We start from the raw sequence: 23,114 nt of genomic DNA, 5'->3' as shown, positions 1-23,114 counted from the left end.
AGCTACCCGCCGGACAGTGTACTCCGTCTAGTATACACCACTCATCATGAGCTACCCGCCGGACAGTGTACTCCGTCTAGTATACACCACCCATCATGAGCTACCCGTCGGACGGTCTGCTCCGTCTAGCATACAACACCTTCAGCATGAGCTACCCACCGGGCAGTTGATCCTTGATGTAGAAAACAGTCAAATCAACATGTAAAGCATTGCAGACTTTTATTTTCTTAACTTCGAATTATTTAAATTCAAACTTTCAGTTTAAATTGAGCTTTTAATTTTTTTCCTCCCATTTTAGAGCCCCCTTAGGATCGGCGGGGTGGCCGCCCCCCTCCCCAGCAAGGCCTTATGTGGGTGACTCTCTGGGTTACCGCACACGAAATTACCCGATATAGCGATGTCATTGCGAAATGTCAAACATTTGGTATTGTAAGTAAAGTAAGCTTCAGCACGTAACCCATTCATGCGGCGTCAACAGGATCTGTCACAGGGAATGTCCAGTGTACACGTCGTTCTGTTTACTATTGTTGCAACCTGCCACTGAACCATGTTTACTATTGTTGCAACCTGCCACTGAACCATGTTTACTATTGTTACAACCTGCCACTGAACCACGTCCACACCTTAGTGTTAATTGATCTAATTTAATGTGAGAACGGGCTTTACGTGGGCTGCATGTCTTCCTTCACTGACATGTTCAATACTTATGGGGAATACCAACGTACTATAAATAATGGGAAATCTCCATGTTCTATTAATATTACCTTCCATCACCGAAACCCGAGTTATCTATGCTATTATCAAGTAGTTATCCATAAAATAATGACATGCAATGTTTATTGTCTCCACTGGGAAAAATAATATTTATTTTTGTGGATATGGGTGTTAGTTGACTACTCCTCACGGTATGTAGGCCTATATCTTCCCAAAGTTACGTGCCTTATTTGGCTTAGGTCAGCTTGTTTATTTAAATGTAACAATGGATTGCATTCAGAGGCGTGGCCATTTGGGTCCAAACTAGTAGTTGCTAAGTGTTGCGAGTGGGGGTTTCATCAAAAACAGTTTCTTTTGTAATTGAAATAATCATTTAAAAACATGTAACAAGGTAAATTTCCTCAGTTTCTGAAAACATATTAAGCAAACTTCGATGCATATAACGTTCAAAGTACTAACGATCATAGGTTATGAACTATGAATAACGTAAAACGATAAAATTAAACAGATACTTTGTATGAAGAATAAACAAAAAGATATCAGGCGTGCAATATACACAGGATATCAGCTCTTTCCATCTACATGCTAACACTTAGGTGGGCCCTTACTCAAAGAAAAAAGAATAAGTACTTATTTTTATTTTATTTACAGATATTATTTTTTTGTTCAAATGCACTTATTTAAAAATGTAATTTTATTATATATATATATATATATATATATATATATATATATATATATATATATATATATATATATATATAAATATATATATATATATGTATATGTATATATATATATATGTATATATATATATATATATATATATATATATATATATATATATATATATATATATATATATATATATATATATATATATATATATATATATATATATGCGTGTGTGTGTAGTTTAAAATGTCAAAAAAAAATACTGTTAACTTGAATCTTTTTCCTTATCTATATGCACATTATCAGCTTTTGTTGAAGTCATTGGATCTTCCAGATCATCACATATTTTTTTTTGCGTTTCTTTCCTTCATTGTCAACAACTTTAATGTCTGGATCAGTAACTTTTTCATAGGATGAAGGTGGTGGAACAGCATTCGTTTTGAAATTTGTTATTTGTTGATCAGCATTGTCATTGTCTAGGCGATTTTCTACCTTATCCCAATTCAACTATTTACTATCCAAGGCTTTTAAGAAACAATGTGTATTTTTTTATGCAAGGCGATCATGAGTAGAAGGAAGTACTGTTTTCATCACGTTATTATTCTTTTCTTCTTCATATTTCAAATCGATGTTAGCAGGTGCATTTCCACTTCCAGAATTTCTTTTACTTTTGTTGAGAGTTGTCGTGTGTGCACTAATGTTGTAATTATCTGCACCACGGTTGGAATTATTTACATTCAATGTATATTATCATCTTTTTGTGGTTTATTATTAGTTGATTTTATAGATTCTACTTTAGATTCGTCATCATCGCTGCTACTTAAATCCCACTCATCTAAGTCTTTAAAATATCTGGATAAAGGATCACTCTTTTTTGGCTTGGAAACCATGTTTGTTTACAAGTTTCAAAACAGAGCCAAGTGATGTTTGGCAACCTACTGCATTATAGCGCGTGTGCTTCTCAGCAACTTTTGAAATAAAAAAATGTAACTCACTTCTCTTTATCTGATCGAGCTGAAATTTAAAATTAAATTTAAACAAAAAAAAATCTGGGCGCTCACTTATGGAAAACATATTCCCATTCCTAGGGAGTCCATTGATATATTTATGATCTGTAACATAATGTAACACCTTTGTTCAATTTTCATACTTGAACGTTAAGAAGTATATTTTTAGTCATACCAGCGTTATAACATAGCTTTAGTAATGTTGCATCAAACTCAATTTATTTTTTACTTTTTAGTGAATTTTTTTCATTTGTGATTTATTCGTGATTTGTGAGCATAATACTATAAGCCTTTTTCCTTAAATTATTTTAGTTTTTATTAGCTTTTTATTTACATTTAAACTAATTGAAAATAATTGTTTCAAATTTTGGATGGCATCAACTTTTTGAGCTTGAAATGTAATGTAACTGCACTATATATAGATCTATATATAACAAACAGGACTTGTCTACAGCCTTAAACTTGGTCGTGCAGTTTGAGTTAGGTGCCACATAAAATGTAGCAATACAATTTTATCAGCCAGGTGTTTTTCAGGTCTGGGACTTTCGAAAGTTCCGCGACAGCATTGTATGCTGCTGTTTAGAGATTGCCAGACAACACACGTTTGCAAAAACATATTTCCCGAGTATATCATCTCAGAAAAGCTTTAGAATTTTAACGTCTACATATTAATAATGTCACACAAATTTGTGGGTAGGTATATGTGGGGGTTGGGGGGTTAGTGGTAATGTTATATTACGGAAAATGACCAATGGTTTGTGATAAAGTGTAACGAGAGAGAGGGGTGATGGTATGGGAGAAGTGGAAGTTATTAAGTTAGCTCCCCCACACACTTACCTTGTCATAATTGTTATGTTTAAAGCAGAGGCGTAGCGACCGTTACCGTTCGATTTGCACCTCCCCCCTCAAGATTTCGATTTGCAACCCCCCCCCCCCTCAAACTTTCGATTTGCACCCCCCTCAACCTTTCAATTTATTTTTCCAACCCATTTTGACGCCCCCTAATGTCGGCGCCCGGGGACATATGTCCCCCCCGCCCCCCCCCCCCCCCCTTCGCTAAGCTACTGGTTTAAAATCTTTTCTCTATTTATAAAACATTAATTTAAAGAAGAGCTTTAAAAAAAAAATATACGTATTTAAAACTCACAAGTATTTGAATCAACTTTATTTGGTGCATTTGATATTTTCAACAGAACATTCAGAACTATTGACGTAAAATATTAAATCAAACTAAATTGCATAAAATCGTATCATTTTTATTTTTAAAATATATGATATAATTAGAGGCAAAGCTAGGGGGGCGCCAAAAGGGGGGACATTTTGTTTTTACGGCTGATTTAATGCTGCAGGTTTTAATTATAAACAGTCTAAAGTTAAGAAATGTAAAGCTACCCGCCTTTATATACTTATATAACTGTTTTCTACATTGATAGCGTAACTGTAAAACATGTACCTTTTATAAACAGAGACCGGCAAAAACTTCTTTCCAGCCTTACCTAGAATTGGGGGGGGGGGGGGAGGGGTGGGGGCGCTTTTTTGCTACCAAAATCGAAATAATTTACACTAGATTGGTTAGTCGATAAACGTCACCACCTATAAAAGAAACCAATTGTATTGTATTAAAGATGGTGGGGGGGGGGGGGGGGGGGAGGCGCTTTTTCGCTAAATAAAATCGCAAGGATTTACACTGGATTGGTGAGTAGATAATCTTTAACAAGAGAAGAAACCAATTGTAATAAAGTGTATTGTGTAACAGTAAAATAAAAAAAAACATGCTGGTGGCTGTGGCAAGCTTTTTCGCCATGTAAATGGGAAGGATTTACACCGGTGATTAGTTAAATTCAACACTTGTATTAAAGCGTAATGTACAATTTTACCAGCCAGTTTGGGGTCGGCGTGGTCAAGTCGGTTAAGCTCATGGTTGCTAAACTGAAAAGTCTTGAGTTCTAGACCTCGGGCAGATGAGGCTCGATAGCTGTTGACAGCCACTCCTCTAGGAGAGACAACTCCAAAATCATACAACTGTTGCCTTGTAGTTTGTTCTTGGTTGGACAAAGGCTATGGGAGCAAATCCAAAATGAAAATCAGGCTGAAATCGGAGTCAACGGCCTCAATGGCTCATAACCAGTTGACACGTATACTTCATTGTGTTGGAGGGGTTCCCTTTCAACACTAAAATTAAGAACGAAGAAGAAGAAGATGCGACTAGTTCTTTGTAAGATTGTTACAATTCTCTTGACTTCAATGTGAGAGATCAGATACTTTTGATTGCATTACATCTTGCCTGGATCACTGTTTTAAAGAGAAATAAATATCACGGATTCTTGAATCGCTATCCGATCAGTAAAGTAGCATACGGACGGAGAAGGTGGGCGGAAGACGATTCTCTTGGAGAAAATTTAAGAGCTAAAAAATGATTATATTGTACAGAATATATCATTTTTATTGCTTGTTTCATAACAAGTCCTAATACTGTAATTTTCATTTAGCTAAGGCCACTAGACCTACTAAACAATGTAAAAATGGTACAACACGATGACTGCTAATGCTTTGTTACTTTGTTCAACCTAATCCAGTCTCTCCCATCTCAATTTCAAACGATTTCTTTCAGGACTTTTTTGTCTCATTCTCTTCCACTTTCCACATGGAATTTACACCAACACCTGGTTAGTAATATTATTTACTGTCTTTTTTTATATTGTGCCCTAACCACCACTTTTTCCATGCTCTTATTTCATTCTCCACTGTCTTTAACCTAGCTCCGATTCACACAGTAAAAGAGACTTCACATTTAGCTATAGATCGTGATTGAATTTTTTGACAATGCATTGGAATTCCACATTGGCTTAGATGTTAAAGCGCGTTTCATTGCTACAGATTCTAATCAGAATGTCACTATCATTAAACCGGTTATTACTGCTTCTTCAATCAGTACAATTAGTTGTGCTTTTGTTGTTGACTGTGTAAGAGAAGGCAGCACAGCTGCGAAATCAAAAACTTCGAGCTGTTATATCCGTTTGTTTCAATTTTGTTTCTTTATACAATAAACTAGTCAACGAAATACCCATGTCATATTCCAATGCGTAGAATAAATGTTTCTGATAGGTTGATCTTTTACGACCCATGTCATATTCCAATGCGTAAAATAAATGTTTCTGATAGGTTGATCTTTTACGGCACTTGTATAACCTCATTCTAACAAACATATGATCCATCTATGTACCATATCATAAAAGAAACTGTTCCAAAAATAAAACATAAAAGGCTGGTTTAAAGATATTAGCGCTTGCTACAAGCTACCCTCTAAAAACAAAAACCTTTATTTTTTTTTCTTACATTTCTAATCTTTTGTAAAAGGAAAACGAATCTTAATGAGAATTTATTTTGAGTCAAGTTTTAAGGAACGAAAATCATACACAGTACTTAACAAACTTTTTCCGGACTGTCGCACACAAGCCTAAACGGTAACACCAAATACTAGAACCTATCAGAATTATCAGAACGCTGAGTGTAACGGCAGCTGTAACTCCTGGAGTAAATGAAGATTCTTGCATTGTCGACTGTTCTCCCGACTTAGCAGCAGAAGTAGTGACGTGTGTCCATTGGCGGTCGTCTGTTTTGCGTCTTGTCGTCACGCTTTCCAGTGCACCGTTTGCTGTGGTCACTTGGTCAGCATCCTTAGAGCCGGCTGATGTTGACTCCATCACTAGCAGGGAAAAGAATAATGCAATTTTGTAAATAAATTAAGCACAATAGTAAAACGCAAAAATCTTTAAAAAATGTATTGCTTATAAACGACTTGTCGATCTAATAGGTCTAAGATTTTGGTAGTACAACTCCCCAGTCCATCTGGTTACATCGCCTGAGTTATTTTTCGTACGCAAATAATAATAATAATAATAGTAATAATAATAATAATAATAATAATAATAATAATAATAATAATAATAATAATAATAATAATAATAGTAATAATAATAGTAATAGTAATAGCAATAGCAATAGCAATAATAATAATAATAATAATAATAATAATAATAATAATAATAATAATAATAATAATAATAATAATAATAATAATAATAATAATAATAATAATAATAATAATAATAATAATAATAATAATAATAATAATAATAATAATAATAATAATAATAATAATAATAATAATAATAATAATAATAATAATAATAATAATAATAATAATAAGCCTTAAATATTTAACAATTCCTGAAGCTTTATTTAAACAACACTAAAAAAGTAACCTTTTTTTTAACTTAATAAGTCCATACATCAACATCTTTAAAGGAAACTTTCAACTTTCAAATTGATCTATGAGCTAGCGTTAGATAAACAAACAAAAAATACTATCCTACAGCCCATTGAATACCTTTCTTGCAGACGTCGTCCCTACGACGGTAGCCTTCCAGACACTCCGACTGTAAATTATGGGTGATGTTACATTTGGATGTCTGTCGCTCGTGGTCTTCTAGTGTTTTACAACGAGAACAGGCCTCACATCTATGGCCGATTTGGTCCATAAAAGTGAGCCCATCTTCACAAGGGACGCAACTCCTGGATGGCTCATCCCAATGCTGACCTGGACCACAGGGGCCGATATCACAAGGGTTTATTCCCCTTACTACAAGGACGCCGTATATTGCAGCTACAAGGATAATTTTGAAATCAATTTGTATCAAATCGCTTGCAGACATTGTAGCACATTTCTTCGATTCGCCTGTTTTTTTTTTTTTTTAAATAGGATTTTCAAGCGTTGGAAATATGCCTACAAAGTTAATGCCGATAGAACTGTCATTATTTTTAATATGCTACTTGTGGTAATTAAGACAAATTAGTTACAATTACTCACTGACATTATCACAAATTGAAAATGTGATAATTAATCTACTTGAGATTTAATGTCAATAGATTGCGTTGCTGCTTATATACACGAGATAAGTGCCACGTAATATTGTGAAATCTCTGCGCGAGTGCGAGTAGGCTACAGGCGATATATAAGTTTTCGTTCTGTGGTCTAGTTTACGTGGCGCTAAATCTATATTAAACTGACAAGCTTGCGAGGTATGTCGACAAATTCAGGAACACATTAGCTAGCCACGGACGGTCTACTCCGTCTAGCATACAACACCTACAGCATGAGCTACCCGCCGGACGGTGTACTCCGTCTAGCATACAACACCTACAGCATGAGCTACCCGCCGGACGGTGTACTCCGTCTAGCATACAAAACATACAGCATGAGCTACCCGCCGGACGATGTACTCCGTCTAGCATACAACACCTACAGCATGAGCTACCCGCCGGACGGTGTACTCCGTCTAGCATACAACACCTACAGCATGAGCTACCCGCCGGACGGTGTACTCCGTCTAGCATACAACACCTACAGCAAGAGCTACCCGCCGGACGGTGTACTCCGTCTAGCACATAACACACCTACAGCATGAGCTACCCGCCGGATGGTGTACTCCGTCTAGCACATAACACACCTACAGCATGAGCTACCCGCCGGACGGTGTTCTCCGTCTAGCACATAACACACCTATAGCATGAGCTACCCCCCGAACGGTGTACTCCGTCTAGCTACCCACCGGTCAAATTATCCTTGATGTAGAAAACAGTCAAATCAGGGTGTAAAGCCTTGTAGACGTTTATTTTCTTAACTTCTACTGTTTTTATAAAAACTTTCAGTTTAAATTGAGCTTTTTATTTTTTCCCACCCCTTCTAGAGCCCCCTTAGGATCGGGGTTGGTTGACTCTCTGGGTTACCGCACACAAAATTACCCGATTTAGCAATGTCATTGTGAAATGTCAAACTTTTGTTATTGTAAGTTCGCTTCAGCACGTAACCCATTCATGCGGCGTCAACAGGATCTGCTACAGGGACTGTCCGGTGTTCTGTTTACTATTGTTACAACCAGCCACTGAACCACATCCACACCTTGGTGTTCATTCATCTAATTTAATGTGAGAAGAGGATTTACGTGGGCTGCATGTCTTCCTTCACTGACATGTTCAACACTTATGGGGAATCCCCACGTTTTTTTAATATGACTTGCCAACAGCGAGACTCTTGTCTTCTATGCTATTATCAAGTGCTTTTCAACAAAACGATGGTATCGTATCTCTGTTAATTATGTCCACTTGGAAAAATAATATTTATTTCTGTGGATATGGGTGTTCGTTGACGTGGATATATATATATATATATATATATATATATATATATATATATATATATATATATATATATATATATATATATATATATACTAATCTGTATTTTAGAAACCGGAAATAAAATACCACTTCTGGACATCGACTGTCGCTCAAAATTTGAGAGTAATACACGTATAAGATCTTATATATGAAATTTCGTCTACCTAATTGAATCAGTATTCAAGTTATCATGTTCCCAAAGAACGAGGGCAATTTACCACTTCCGGTTACCGGAAATCGTACAAAAGTTAAAGGAACCTTCGCATAATGTATTATACTTATATTTGAAATTTTATCTGCTTACCTAATATTATTAGCTTTTAATAAAGAAGCCGAAAGTAGAGTAGTTTACTCAACATAACTGGAACGGCACTAAAGGTATCGTGTTTACAGATACACACATAGACAAATAGGATGGCAAAACTAAATTTATGTGACTTCGAAAGCTTATAAAACATCTAAAATGTGTCGAAATCTCGATTTAGATTTATTAACGATTATAATGCATCATTTAAATACCGTATAAGTTATAATGGCTAGGTGTAAAATGGCGAAAACTTAAAATTTCCTTTAATTTTTTCTGTACGATCACAATACTATCTCTATACCTTGTATACAAGAAAGTAAAAACAGAATAAAAGATACACAATTTCATTACTGTTTTATTGTAGCATTTCAACATTATCCATTTATAAGAAACATATAATATCATTTTGCTTTAAAACACAAATTTCAAAACAAGAAATCAACTAAGTAAAAGACTGAATACATTTCCTAATTATTTTTTCAAGGCTTTTAAAAAGATGAGATGTCAAGATGACCTATGACATAAATGCCCTGACAATGCCCCTGACGTTCACTCTACAGATGGGGCAGTCTCTCATGGCTGAGGCACAGTCCGCACACGACGCCAGATGACCACAGGGCAGGAAGACGACAGCCACCTCTTTGTCCATACAGATCTTACACACAGTCTGCTGACGTAGACGGTTGTTCTGTTCTTTTATCAGTCGAATTGATTCTGTAAAAAATAGTTTTAGCAAAATATTATCAAACTACACACGCTTGTGTTAGGTAAAAAAAATCTAGTTAAATACACGTGTATTAGATTATAACTTTCTAATTTGTTTGACTACACTAAAATAATTCACAGTAAAATGAAATCATCGATAATTTAATACATTAAACTCTTTTTTTGTTTACAGAGAACGGGGCAAAACTGAATATAATTATTAACCATTTAATTCTGTATTGATAAGCTAATAAGGCAGGAATGGTATTGAATTCTTTCACCATGTTATACGTGGTAGATATAATTTAACACTGTTTTTGAATTTAGTTAATTTGTAATTTAGTAAATATAAATGGGCGGGTGATTAAAGTGACACAATAGCTTTACAATTGCTAAAGTGATATCCATAACTTAACCGTATAGATTATTAACTTAGGGTTGTCGTGGGGAAAGAAGGGTTAGCATATAGATATCATAGAGGTCAAATTAATATGAGGTATGATAATTTAAGGGGAAATTATTGGGGCAACTTATAGACCCTAATTGTGTGTTAAAATTGCAAGATGCAATGGTTGTGTGTTAGACTCTATTTTTTTTGTGAGATTAGAACGGTGCAGTGAATGTGTATTAGAATATGAAACTGTGAATGAATGTGTATTAGATCCTAAAAGTGAATGAATGTGTATTAGACCCTAACTGTGAATGAATGTGTATCTCAGCTTGTCATCCACGAGAATGTGCCTAATTTGTTTACAAAGAAGGGTAATTGAAATTAAAAAGTTGCAGAAATTGTCTTAAAATTAAAAAAATAAAATACGAAAAAAGAAGTGAACCCAACCCAGAATAATACTTCATGTTGACAACGTCAATTCGGTCAACGCCCCGTTTGCACTACCTTAAAATAAACAATCCGTCTAAATCGGTAAATACGAAATACTTGGCCAACACATTTTGTTTATCATGGCATTCGGGTTTCCCCGTACTCCGAGTGATCCACTTATTCGACATGTAAAGTTAGGGTATTCCCGATTTTAGTTGGCAGGACTTGAGTTTAAAATTACATACTATAAATAGATCAAGAAAAACGACGAAACGCGGCATTGATCCAGCTGGTTTGAGATTTGCGATACGCTAGTCACTTTCATTTTCTTACACGTTTAGAGAAATAAAATGAAATTAGAGTTAAGTTTAAATAATTAGCAATTTTAAGTGTAATAAAAAAAAAACTATTGCTCGTGGGGAAGGCTAAACAATACGCCTGGACGGTGTGACCCCATTTTTTAGTTGACCCAGATCTAAATCTACCCCTTGCTACAGTCGCACTAACCGTATTAGCACGTTTGATCTCATAAAAAATTATTATACAGTAATTGCGAAGTCCATTGATTACGCTACCTAAATTTTCTCGACCGTTTCCAGCGCTACTCCTGCAAGACAGCTCACACTGCCGTTCAACTGATGGTGCTGTCGTTTGCTGTAAATCCTCTAAAAGAGTGTCGGCAGACAAAATGCTATCTGGAGGTGACAATGAAAAAAATATTAAGTATATTAAGTAATATTTTCGTATTTCAATCGATTACGTCTTACTAGTGTATTACTGTTACATGGTAACAGTTAAGTGCACAAGGACTCGGATCATTTGAGTCATATATACATACCATACATGCAAATAATGTTAGACACATCTCAATGTTTTTTTTTAAAATTTAATTTTATCCACCCATCAAGGTTTCTCTCAGATATTTCAGGCAATTGTAACTTGGCTTGGGTTAAGGCAATGCTTAAAACATTTTTTTTTCTATTTAAATTTCCCGTTTTATGAATTGTGTGTAGGGGGGGGGGGGAGAGAGGAGAATGTACAATACTCTTAGGTGGGGCAGGTACTATAACCCCCTCGTTAGATGCATGAAAGAAGCACTACCGCCCATGAATTGATTATTGAAACTTCCTAAATATCTTCCAGCTACTCGAGAGCTCAATGAAAACAGACCAGGTTTATTAAAAAACCCACAACAAGTAGTACTCACTCTGCTCTTTAATGTGTTGCGCGCGGCTGACGGCATCGTTCCGGTTATAGCCCATGTCAATCACCGTCAGGACTGCCGGGTCTCTCTCTAACTGGTTCGTTCTGCCGTCTGGAACAAGGAATAACCGTTAACTTTTATTTCATAGTGGGTACAAGGGTATGTATTGCACGAGTCTTAGAATGTGCCAGAATCTAACAGAGGTTCAAGTTACTAGAAGTTCGTATAAAACTTAGAATGTTCTAGAATCTAACAGAGGTTCAAGTTACTAGAAGTTCGTATAAAACTTAGAATGTTCTACGAGCTAACAGAAGTTCAAGTTACTAGGGACTCGTATCAAACTTCACAATGTGCTAGAAACTAACTGGATTTTACAGTTATGAGTAGTGCTTATCAATCTTAGCATGAGCTAGAAACTACCTCAAGTTACTGGCAGTTTTTCTACCAGTATGGCTCTGCTCTGATGTAGGTACAGGGTCAGGTGACTAGTACAATTGTGTAACTATACCTGCCGAGGTGAGCGCTTTGACACGGCGCTTACACTTGCGACATTACACAATACATGTCTAAAAAAATACTAGCTGCAATAAAGTATACATATTCCGTGGGAACATATTTTCATATAGCATTAGCTTGATGCAAGCTTTTGTTTTTTCTAGACATGTATAGTATACACGTCGCTAATGTAACATATTGCCAACCTTTGACTCGCCAAAAATGTACAGACACATATACATATATACACTTGCCTAACTGAAATGTCGACGTGGAAGTGCCCATTTCGTTCATGACCATCTGGAGTGATATCTACAATAACAAATAGAAATACATCATGCATTAATTAAAATGTCCCATTAGTGTCTTTGTTTTAAATATTAATGTACAACTAAAAATAGAAACAACAAAGTATACTCCAGATAGACAGGATACGATGTTAAAATTACGATAATTGTAAGATTGGAGCGTATCGTGATAAGTGATAAGATAAATAAAAGCACCTCGTCGTGGTCCTCGTTTAATTTTTGCACGGTGTCCACAAACACCTGTCCCATCTGTTGACGGATAAAAGCACACCTGGGGAACCATCTGGCATGTTCTACCCACACGTCATCTTCATCTTCCCAGTTCCTGAGTCCACCACCACAGTAGAAACATCTGGCACAGTCACCATAACCTGTGTAAAATTAAAAAAAAAACGTTATACATATTCTTTTCACTTGATGTAACTATAAATATAAATGCTAATTTGATGTATATAAATCATTTAATTATAAAGCTGCGTTACCTGCGAAATAGAAACCGCAACTGGCTAATTCTTCCGGCGTTAAGTGATGCCCTCTAGGCCAGTCTGTAAAGCTTCTAAGTCGTGCCAGTTTGTGAACATATTCCAGACGCTTAGGCCTCTCTGTTATGATGCCTAACTCAGAGTACGTTAGCGAGCGAGAGTTTCTTCTGTCTACTGTTGTGGTGCTGGTGGTACCAGAAGACTGCTGTGGAGTTTCTGATTGATTCGTTGGCTCAGAGTTGGAGATAACAGTCGAAGCGTTGTCGTTTTCGCTGCTTTGGGAGGTGGGAGTATGTCGTGTTTGTGCCTCAGCTAGTTCGGTAGATGCAGCAATGGAGCTGGTCGGAGCGTTGTCGTTTTCACTGCTTTGGGAGCTGGGAGTATGTGGTGCTTGTTCCTCAGCTAGTTCGGTAGATGCAGCAATGGAGCTAGTCGAAGATGTTGCTCTTTCGGTGTGTTTGTTGGAGTCCAGTTCACCTTTTCTTTCAACTGCCCGTCCACCTGGATACAATCCAACTTCTGAACAACTGGCACGTTTGTAAAAGTTTACGAGAACTTCTTTAGGCAAAAAACCCAAAGGGACGTTATCACAGTTGATCCCCGTAACCATAGGGCAATTTGGAGATAACTCTTTGTGAACTTCTTCGACGTCCCCTTCTCTCCAGTTTTTCACTATCAAACGGCAGAAATAACAAACAACAGAATCATCACCAGCGGATCCATCCCCTGCGTACATAAATCCATTGCTGGCCAAAAGTACCGGAGACTTGCAGCTGTTGCGAGGGTAGTGGCTGAAAGTCTGGAGCCGGAACCGCTCTTCTCTCATTGACACATCCTCCCCGTCTTGCATGTACACAAGGAATTCGTTGTCTCGAGGAAGCAATTGTCTGTCCTTTAAAACAACATCAAGCGAATTGTCGTCTTTCTTGCTGCTGTCATCGTCGATTATTTTACTCAGGTCCTCTAATTTCATGTCGGTACAATCACTTGTGATGTTTTCGAGTATTGCACCCAAGCTTTCCACTGTAATTTTCTCTTTGTCGGTACATGTAATGTTATCATCTTTGAGTATCGTACCCAAATCTTTCACTTTCATGTTTTCTTTGTCGGTACAGTACCTGGTAAGGTTATCATCTTTGAGTATCGTACCCAGCTCTTTTACTTTCATGTTTTCTTTGCTAGTACAATGAATGGACCCCAGTGTGCCATGTCCATGGTTTTTCGTAAAATTGTCTTTAAAACTTGGGAACGAAGTCTCTTTAAGATCTTTCTGATTGTTAGAGTTCAATTTATTCAAACCTCGCCTACTCCCGTTTCTGTAGGTAGTTTGTTTTTCCACGAAGTTCTTACCAATCTTCAGTATATTCTGATTATTTGCATAATCTTGATTTGTATGATTATCTACATTGTTATTTATTGATGGTGAATACGTTCCATTTGCAAATGTAGGGTTTTCATCGCTATTATTAAATATCTCATACTCGTTCTGATTGGTTAGCTTGCTTGCATTGCAATTATTGGTTAGTTTATTCGTATGTGTATTGACCAAGAAGCTACCATTAGATATTGGTGAAGGTAGCACTACAATAACATAGTAAGCTTTGCCGTCACTCGGATAGGTTGTCACGCTGAAGATTGCATGCAGTGTATGTACCACATCGCAAAATCGTTGAAACGTGTCAAAAACTATTTTGGTCGTGGTTATGTAACACATCGTCATCGAAAGGAAACAGTCTATTGGTGAGGACAATGGAACTTTTCTTCCTGGGCCTGGCATTTTCAGTTTGTTTCAAATAATCCTTTAACAGTCTCAGCTACATGCAGTCTTAAAATAGCTAGTTTGTCGAAGTAACCTATTTTTTTCAAAGGAAAACAATACCAAACATTATATATATATATATATATATATATATATATATATATATATATATATATATATATATATATATATATATATATATATATATGGGGTATGAGGGGAAGGTGTATGCGACCCCCCCCCCCCTCCCGCAAACACAAATGAGCATAGTTTCAACCATATAACTTGGACTATCCACAAATCTAAATACCACATAGGCCAAGTCGTACTCAGAAGAGTAATAAGCCCTTCATGAGCTATCGAAGTTACGTCGCCCTTTAGGGGCAGTGGAAGTTTAGACTAGGATTGATAACATTACACAATGGCACCTTGGACCAATTTTGTTTTCTTAGATTATATGCACGCACCATCAGGTTTTAAGATGTTCCAGCCAGTAACACTTCCGACGATCGATATCATTTACGGACAGTGGCGTAGGCAGGGATGGGGGGTTAGGGGTATATATATATATATATATATATATATATATATATATATATATATATATATATATATAAAGTATGAGGGGGGGGGGGGGTGTGCAAATCGAAAGTTTGAGGGGGTGGGGTGCAAATCGGAAGTTTGAGGGGGAGGGGGGGTGCAAATCGAAAGTTTGAGGGGGGGGGGGGGTGTAAATCGAAAGTTTGAGGGGGAGGGGTGCAAATCGAAAGTTTGTCCCCGGGTAAAAATTGGAACCCTCCCCCCCCCTCTTGAGACGATCCTGGCTACGCCACTGATTACGGACATTTCCTTTTTATACCCGACAAAGATAGCACAATAATTTCTTATCGTAGCACATCAGGCTGTAGTAAAGATGATTTGCTTTTGTTTAATGATCAGAGTCGCTTTTATTTTTGTACTTTAGGCCCCACTTCTCTTCCGGTAAATATTTGTTTACAATATTGAGCGTCAGAGTAACCTAATTAAAACTATTTCTTTACATTCTAGTTAAATTAATTAGTGGTGAAGAAAAAAAAAAACACGTATTGTTTTAGTGTTTTTTCGAGTATTGTTTAGTTGTCTAGAATAATAACTAAAAACGCATCGAAAAATGCACTTAATGTTTATAATCATGAATGTTTAACTAAAATAGCGCACGATGTTTAAAAAAATGGCGCAATAAGTATAGAATTTTTAAAGTTGTTGTCAATGGTTTTTTTTTTTGCTATTCTTCACTCTCTCGTCATATTCTAATTCCAGTGTTGGAAAATTTATCTCAAACACAATTAAGTATCAACTTGGATTTGTCCAACTAAGAACAAACTACAAGGTTATTTCATCTACGCGGGGTTCGAACTCGGGACTTTTCGTTTCAGCAGCTATGAGCTTAAACGTCCCAACCACATAGAACTCCTATCTTTGAAACAACAAAACGGATCATATACAATATACAGGAGCGCTGTACTAAAAATATCGTGGAAAACAATGATCGTCCCATGCCCCCACCCCCTAACAGACACACATTGTTTAAAAAGTTGGATATAGAAACAGTAAATAAGGAAAGATATTAAATTTAACGAAACAAATCGATAGCTGAGAAATGTGGTTGTAACAATTCCATCATGTAATTATGCGACCGTCGGAGAAACAAAAAGTTAATTATAGAGTTTGTGTGTAATTAATTTTTAATTCATCCGATACTTTCTATTGAATTTTTCAATGTATAAAGAAGCAAAAATAGAACAATAATACCATCAAAGAATGGTGGTTCATTAATTTTATTTTTTAATTAGACCTACCTCGAAACAAAAAGTACCATTCCATATAATCATTTTTTTAATTGTAGTATTTTTTAAAAAAATCATTAAAAATATTTTACACGAGATTGTAAATGACAACGATCTGTGTGAAGTATTGATGGGGTAGCCATCTAATCCAATGACGCCATGGGAGTGGTTTCGATTTTCTGCAAGGTTTAAATGTACTCGATACTTATTTACTTCTCGCTGTAGCCTATTTATTTACATATTTCTTCTGGAACAAACGGCTGACAAGTACAAACTCGACAGTTTTACGGTTAGGGTTTTTCTCCGATTTCTTTATCAAGTGTTCAGATTAAATAAGCAAAAACATTGCAAGATTTTCCAGAATAGTGAATGGTCACGGCACTAAGTAAAAGAAATAAAACAAAAAGATGAATTGAAGCCGATGATAATTGAAAATATACGCGTAGTTAGAAGTCTATTTTTGGCTTTGATTCAGTTGAAATAAACATATTCTTTTGTGTTTTATCCAAATTTTTAGAACAGTTAATATCCTTCTCGTGTGAATCATTCACTTGGCAATAAAATTAAAGTTCATTTATATATGAGCTTGAACAGACAAGGAGAGAATATCTCTTCAAGACTGATTCCATTGGGCAAAAATTAAAACCAGTAAAAATTGTTACCTGAAATTTACCATCAAAATCAAAAGAGGGGAGTTAAGCCTCACATTGAAACAATTCCTATTCAGCATGGCATACAATATCACGGTTACTACTTTAACTAGCAATGATTTCAATGTAGCACATCAAGACCTCATCGACAGCGCTACATCGTACTTTATCAGTGTCGTCATCTTGCAGCAGATCGTGAAGGTCATAGCCCGGTTGGTTGGTGTTTTCTCGAACATTCTCACACTGATTGTGTTCTCAAAGGCCGGTCTACAAGACGGGATCTCTGTTTGTTTTTTCGCATTGACGATTTCCGATTTATTTTATTTGCTGATGTTTCTCGCAGCGACCGCTTTTGGATATTTAGATCTAAATTTTAAGATCAAACCTTACATAAGTCTGTATTGGATAAGCTTTGTATGCCCGTTTTATGCGGTGATGTTCTACAATATTTCCACCGTCATCACCATATTCCTTTCCCTACAAAAATGTTGTTGCGTCGTTATGCCATTCAGATTCAGGGGTCAGTTTTCAAGATCAAGAAGTATTTTCATTATAACTTTCATTTACATTGGAACCTCTATCACCCTATTACCATTCACCGTTTCGGTTTTTCCTTTTACAGAAAGTTTTGATTATTCAACGAATTCCGCTCGCTTGGAAATTTCTTTTTCGGATATTTTTCTGGCTAACATTTTACCTGTTCTAAAAGCCTTAAATTTCATCTCCTTTTCTGTCGTAGGTGAAATAGTTGTACTGACATGTACGGTGCTTATGACGGTGAAGCTCCGCGAAGCAGTTGCCTTTAAAATGTCCGTGGCTAGTGGAGATGCATTCAGTTTCTGTGTAACAACGAGCAACACAGATCAAAGAGTTAAAACAACGGTCACAGTGAAAAGTACAAGCGTAATATGTACAGATCGAGGAAGGAGAACGACTGCGAAAACTATCCCCGACCAATCAAAAATTAATTTATCCAAGAAAGAATTTCGCGCCACTCAAGCAGTCAACTTAGTAGCGTTTATCTTCGTCGTCTGCAACACACCGGATGTTGTCGTGTTTATGGTCAGCCTCATCTTGCCAGATTTCTCCGGCGAAGGAAGCCTTGTTAACAGTTACAGACTGTGCATTGAGCTACAGGAGCTATTAAAAGTCGTCAACATGTCCGTCAATATTTTCGTTTACTTAAACTTCAACTCTAAATTCTTATCAATTTTTATGTCCACGGTGCTGGGAAATTTGAAAAAGAAATAAATGTCCACGTCATTTAGCCAAAACTTCTGAACCAAAGTCGGGCATTTTCTGACAATTAGGAGATAAAAGCTATGGTATTGTGGGGATCAAAATGATCTAGGAAGATATTGTCTGCACTAATAAGATACGCCGATCTCATGTCAGTGTTTGAAAAAAAGAAACAGAAAGGACACAATGTTAAGTTCCTCTGAAATCAAAGTTTTACTTTTATCCAATATTTCGGGAACTTAAATTTTGCTCAATTTTGTATGTTATGGTTTCTATTCCATTTGGTAAAGAGATCAAATAAGTATTTGACGTTTGACGTAATATTTTTTCTAAATCAAAGTAATATATATATATATATATATATATATATATATATATATATATATATATATATATATATATATATATATATATATATATATATATATAGTTTTGCTATTGTGTAACTATTTTTGTAACAATCTGTCTGTGTTGTACTGGAAAACTGTGAGGAGTTAAATATATGACTTTATTTTCTCACTGTAAATTAAAGGATTTGAAATTTTTCTTTAAATTTAATTAAAGCTACACATGCATCATCTATTTTATGTTTTAATAATTAAGTTGAGTGGTTTGAAGGATGCAATATCAAATAAATGCTTGACGCTAATAAATGTATATATATATATATATATATATATATATATATATATATATATATATATATATATATATATATATATATATATATATATTTGTAGATCGCAAAAATACAATTAATTATGTGTTCTCAATTTTTTAAAAGTAATAATTATTACGCTTAACCAAATGCCTTAAAGTAAAAGGCTATCTTAGACACACAAAGCTTTTATAGTAAGTATCACAATTACCTAATAGATACGTATACAGTTGAGTCTGCTATACTAAACATATTTACAATTAGACAAGCCAACATAGCCATAGATCTAAATATATTTGTGAACGCTAGAACTGAAAACTAAAGTACGACTTACCTCAATGAGAACAAAACAGGTAGAGCATCAGCTACCACGCAGTCACACACAGTAACTGTGACACTTAATAAAAGCGGGTTTTCCCGATGAAGTGGCATCAATAAATTGCGTGTTATTTACTCATACAAAACAAACTATTGGTGGTTTATAAGTGGGTTAAAATACAAGTGGGTTAAAATACAAATATCATATTTATGACCAGACGGAGTCCGTAATTAGTGTATCAATTAATAATACAATCACGTGTATCTAATTATAAGAGAGGCGTTAGCTTTGAAAATAGCAAGCCAAGTAAGTAGGCCTACAGTTCATTTTGTGTAGGATTAGAGATAGGATTACAGTAACATGTATTCTACTATGGACCAGTGTCTTCTAATCTTTGCCCCAAGCCTCACAGGGTGGGACGGGATAGAATTTTCTTTCAAGGGGGGGGGGGGGTGGTTCACCCAAAACTTCCTTTAAGGCGTTCTTAAACTATTTTGGGATGGGGGTAGTTGGAAGGATGGGTATGGGGTAGTGTGGTTTATATTTCTCCTTTGGGGCACCTCCCCTCCCCTCGTCCAAAGATATAAATTTCAATTTTTAATGTGTGGGGGCTGTCTGGAATGTTTTTGAAAATAAGAAGTATCACTAAGTCGAACATCAATCGTACTGTTGAAGGATAATTATAACCATTAATATAATTTAAAAAGCTGTGTATGTCAAACTATTTTTAGGGAGGGGAAAATAAAGTTTTTTTATTCGAAATCCGTGATATTTAGATTCATTTCTTGTATTGAATTTATGTATGTCTTATTTACAAAATCAGATTTAAAAAGTTATATCGACTCTAAAAAGACATGACAAGCTGGTTCCAAATGGTTCCAAATTTTTGTTGCCAGAAAGCAAATCCTTCAACCAAAATTGAATATTTTATAGCATTTGTGTTATAAGTACAAAATTACTTCCGATTTCATTAAAGCTAGAAATAGTCAAATAAATTATTACTAATAATAAAGTAGTAATTTAGCAATTTGGATTAGTAGAGTCAGGGTGTTGTGGTGGATGAGGATGTTTTATTATTGAAAATAAATACAATACTACGCTATACACCATAGATCACTATTGTGTATTTTTATCATGGAAAACAATTGTTCTGAATTTAATTGTTTTAATCTCTCTGGCCATTCCGGTAGACTTCAAGGAGAAGTTGAGGGCAGTTTTTGAAAAATATATGGATTGAAACGGCTTATATTCGATACAAAAATATAAAAAATGAGTGTTATCGATTGTTCCCAAAAGGCTTTAATTTTTACAAATGTAACTATAATTTTATCGCTTGCCATATTTTTTTAAAGATTTTTTTTGGAAAAATTTAGTATGATTACATTGACTTTTCCTATCTATTGTAGCGACACATATGGTTACGTGAAGATATTGTTGATCACCTAAATATTGTAGTGGCTAATGCACGAAAGATTTTCTTTGAACAATGAGATATCCCAGCTTGGATGGTGTAGCAAGGGTCAGTAGATTTGTCTATTTAAAATCTGCGGTGCCACCAAAAAACACGAAATTAAAATTTTTTTTTAAAAAGAAACAATTTTTTAATATAAAGTGAAAGTGGCTTGGCGAAAAACCCTGGGTGCTAAATGATGTGCAGAAAACTATTGATACCCTTCTAATATTTATCTTAAGATTCGTTACAGTGGTGAGCAGCACAATAAAGATTGTAAAATACTAGAGCTTTAGACTGAAAAATCTGTTAATTTTCTTAGTTGAAGTATTTACGTTATTTGTCATATTTTAAATCTGATTCTAAGTCGTTGGAGCTTATTTTGTTGAAAGGCGAAGCGTTCTTGGTGACTGCAAATTAGAATGAACTATATTAATTTTTTATATATACATAGTAAATAGGTTTAATATGGCTAATTTTTGCCTCGGTATACAATGGATGAACCCTTAGGAATCCTAATGGCGTTTGACTGGGCTTTAGATGAAAAGATAAAAGGTTGACCATTTATCGTGATACTGGGGGTATTTGCTATAGAAGCAAATTTTAAAAAAGCTGGCTGAAAACGGTGTCAACGGCCTCAATGGCGCATAACCAGTTGACATGTAATTTTTAATTGTGTTGGAAGGGATCCCTTTCAACACCGAAAATTAAGAACGAAGAAGAATAAATATTGTGATACTAATACATATCTGGACCATGGTTTGGTACAAACGTTTGGTATTAGCTTCAATTGTATGTGAAATAGAGATGGTGATCATGAGGCCTAATGGGCCCCACTTGTTTGTTTAAGAAGATTTCTCTCCTAGATGAAATGCTGTAACCAACTACCCAGTGGCGTAGCGAGGTCGGGTGTCACCCGGTGCGGCACTTAATGGTGTCACCCCCAGATGCGTAGCGACCCTTACCGGGGCCAAACTTTCAAATTTTCGTTCGATTTGCACCCCCCCCTCAAGTTTTCGATTTGCACCCCCTCCCTTCAAACTTTCGATTTGCATCCCCCCCCTCAAACTTTCGATTTGCACCCCCCTCAAGTTTTTCTCTATAAATATTTTGCCTTAGAGTCACCCCCCTAAATGGTGTCACCCGGTGCGGTCCACCCCCCGCCCCCCCCCCCCCCCCCTCGCTACGCCTCTGCATCTACCAAGCCTCATCTGCCCAGAGATTCGGGTAAGAAAACCATGGGATTCCCATCCAACCACAGACTAATCTGATTCTATATCATTGAAGTTTTATGCGGTGCTAGTCTTTTTTTTTAACGTTGATGCTGACGACTGAATCATTAAATAAGAACGGTATGAACACACTCTACAGCCCACAAAAATAGTGTAAACATGTGTAAAGAAACAAGGTGACATTCTTGAACATTTGCTAATTAGGATAATTAAACATAAGACTGTTGGAAGTCGTATCAAAGTTTTAATAGCAAAATTTATAAAATGTAAAATATTTTCAAAATAGTGGTTACATTTTAGTTTAGCAAAATTTATAAAATGTAAAATATTTTCAAAATAGTGGTTACATTTTAGTATAGCAAAATTTATAAAATGTAAAATATTTTCTTAATAGTTGTTACATTTTGGTTTAGTAAACGTGAGGCCTACATTTATAGTAGAACTTAGAATTAAAATTTTAGCAATTTAAATTTACTATGGAAATAAAGCATCAGGTTGTTTATTTTTATGATGTTTTAACAACCAAAACATTTTGGAGATATCTCCTCTCCCCAACTTCTGTATTCATACGCCATGATATGACCTGCACACACCGTGTGATAACAGCCACATACCATATGAATCCCCCCCACCACACACCATATGAACCCCCCCCCTAATACCATATGATGACCTCCAGACACCGTGTGATGACAGCCACATACCATATGAATCCCCCCCCCCACATACCATATGATGACCTCCACACACCGTGTGATGACAGCCACATACCATATGAATCCCCTCCCCCACATACCATATGATGACCTCCAGACACCGTGTGATGACAGCCACATACCATATGAATCCCCTCCCCCACATACCATATGATGACCTCCAGACACCGCGTGATGACAGCCACATACCATATGAATCCCCCCTCCCCCCACATACCATATGAATCCCCCCCCCACATACCATATGATGACTTCCACACACCGTGTGATGACAGCCACATACCATATGAATCCCTCCCCCACATACC

General features: G+C 35.9%; 2 protein-coding genes across 4 annotated transcripts; both read right to left on the bottom strand.

Moving 5' to 3' along the window:
- Nucleotides 1-5,803: 5,803 nt before the first annotated feature.
- LOC131937052 (uncharacterized) lies at nucleotides 5,804-7,111 on the bottom strand. Its single transcript, XM_059294237.1, has 2 exons — nucleotides 6,787-7,111; nucleotides 5,804-6,102 (listed from the first exon to the last, which is right to left on the bottom strand). Exons 1-2 carry the CDS (start codon nucleotides 7,109-7,111, stop codon nucleotides 5,807-5,809), a joined length of 621 nt encoding a protein of 206 aa, XP_059150220.1. The 3' UTR covers nucleotides 5,804-5,806.
- A 2,169-nt stretch (nucleotides 7,112-9,280) lies between these two features.
- Nucleotides 9,281-19,497, bottom strand: LOC131937053 (E3 ubiquitin-protein ligase XIAP). Of its 3 annotated transcripts, XM_059294240.1 has the most exons (8): nucleotides 17,890-18,163; nucleotides 13,332-14,810; nucleotides 12,958-13,241; nucleotides 12,671-12,846; nucleotides 12,422-12,479; nucleotides 11,676-11,783; nucleotides 11,044-11,163; nucleotides 9,281-9,657 (listed from the first exon to the last, which is right to left on the bottom strand). In XM_059294240.1, the coding sequence occupies exons 2-8, from the start codon at nucleotides 14,732-14,734 to the stop codon at nucleotides 9,458-9,460; spliced, it is 2,349 nt and encodes a 782-aa protein (XP_059150223.1). In that variant the 5' UTR covers nucleotides 14,735-14,810; nucleotides 17,890-18,163; the 3' UTR covers nucleotides 9,281-9,457. The 3 variants fall into 3 exon arrangements, with proteins under 3 accessions (XP_059150223.1, XP_059150222.1, XP_059150221.1); XM_059294239.1 differs by lacking the exon at nucleotides 17,890-18,163 and adding an exon at nucleotides 19,424-19,497 and having other exon boundaries at nucleotides 12,958-14,810; XM_059294238.1 differs by having other exon boundaries at nucleotides 12,958-14,810.
- Between the last annotated feature and the right edge of the window lie 3,617 nt (nucleotides 19,498-23,114).

This window comes from Physella acuta, unplaced genomic scaffold (genome assembly GCF_028476545.2).
Source record: "Physella acuta isolate Inbredline_101_S28 unplaced genomic scaffold, ASM2847654v3 ptg000199l, whole genome shotgun sequence".
Classification (NCBI taxonomy): domain Eukaryota; kingdom Metazoa; phylum Mollusca; class Gastropoda; family Physidae; genus Physella; species Physella acuta.
The sequence above is the reverse complement of the archived record's forward strand: the minus strand, read 5'-3'. Positions and strand labels throughout refer to the sequence as shown.

Bases quoted from the DNA above. Each gene is read 5' to 3' on its own strand.
- LOC131937053 (XM_059294239.1), bottom strand. From the start codon at position 14,734: ATGCCAGGCCCAGGAAGAAAAGTTCCATTGTCCTCACCAATAGACTGT. The intron at 11,784-12,421 runs GCAAGTGTATAT...TCCTTGTTCCAG, and splicing joins CACGTCGACATTTCAGTTAG to ACGGCAGAACGAACCAGTTA. The intron at 11,164-11,675 runs GTGAGTACTACT...TGTCACCTCCAG, and splicing joins GCAACACATTAAAGAGCAGA to ATAGCATTTTGTCTGCCGAC.
- LOC131937052 (XM_059294237.1), bottom strand. From the start codon at position 7,111: ATGTCTGCAAGCGATTTGATACAAATTGATTTCAAAATTATCCTTGTA. The intron at 6,103-6,786 runs GTATTCAATGGG...TTTCCCTGCTAG, and splicing joins GGACGACGTCTGCAAGAAAG to TGATGGAGTCAACATCAGCC.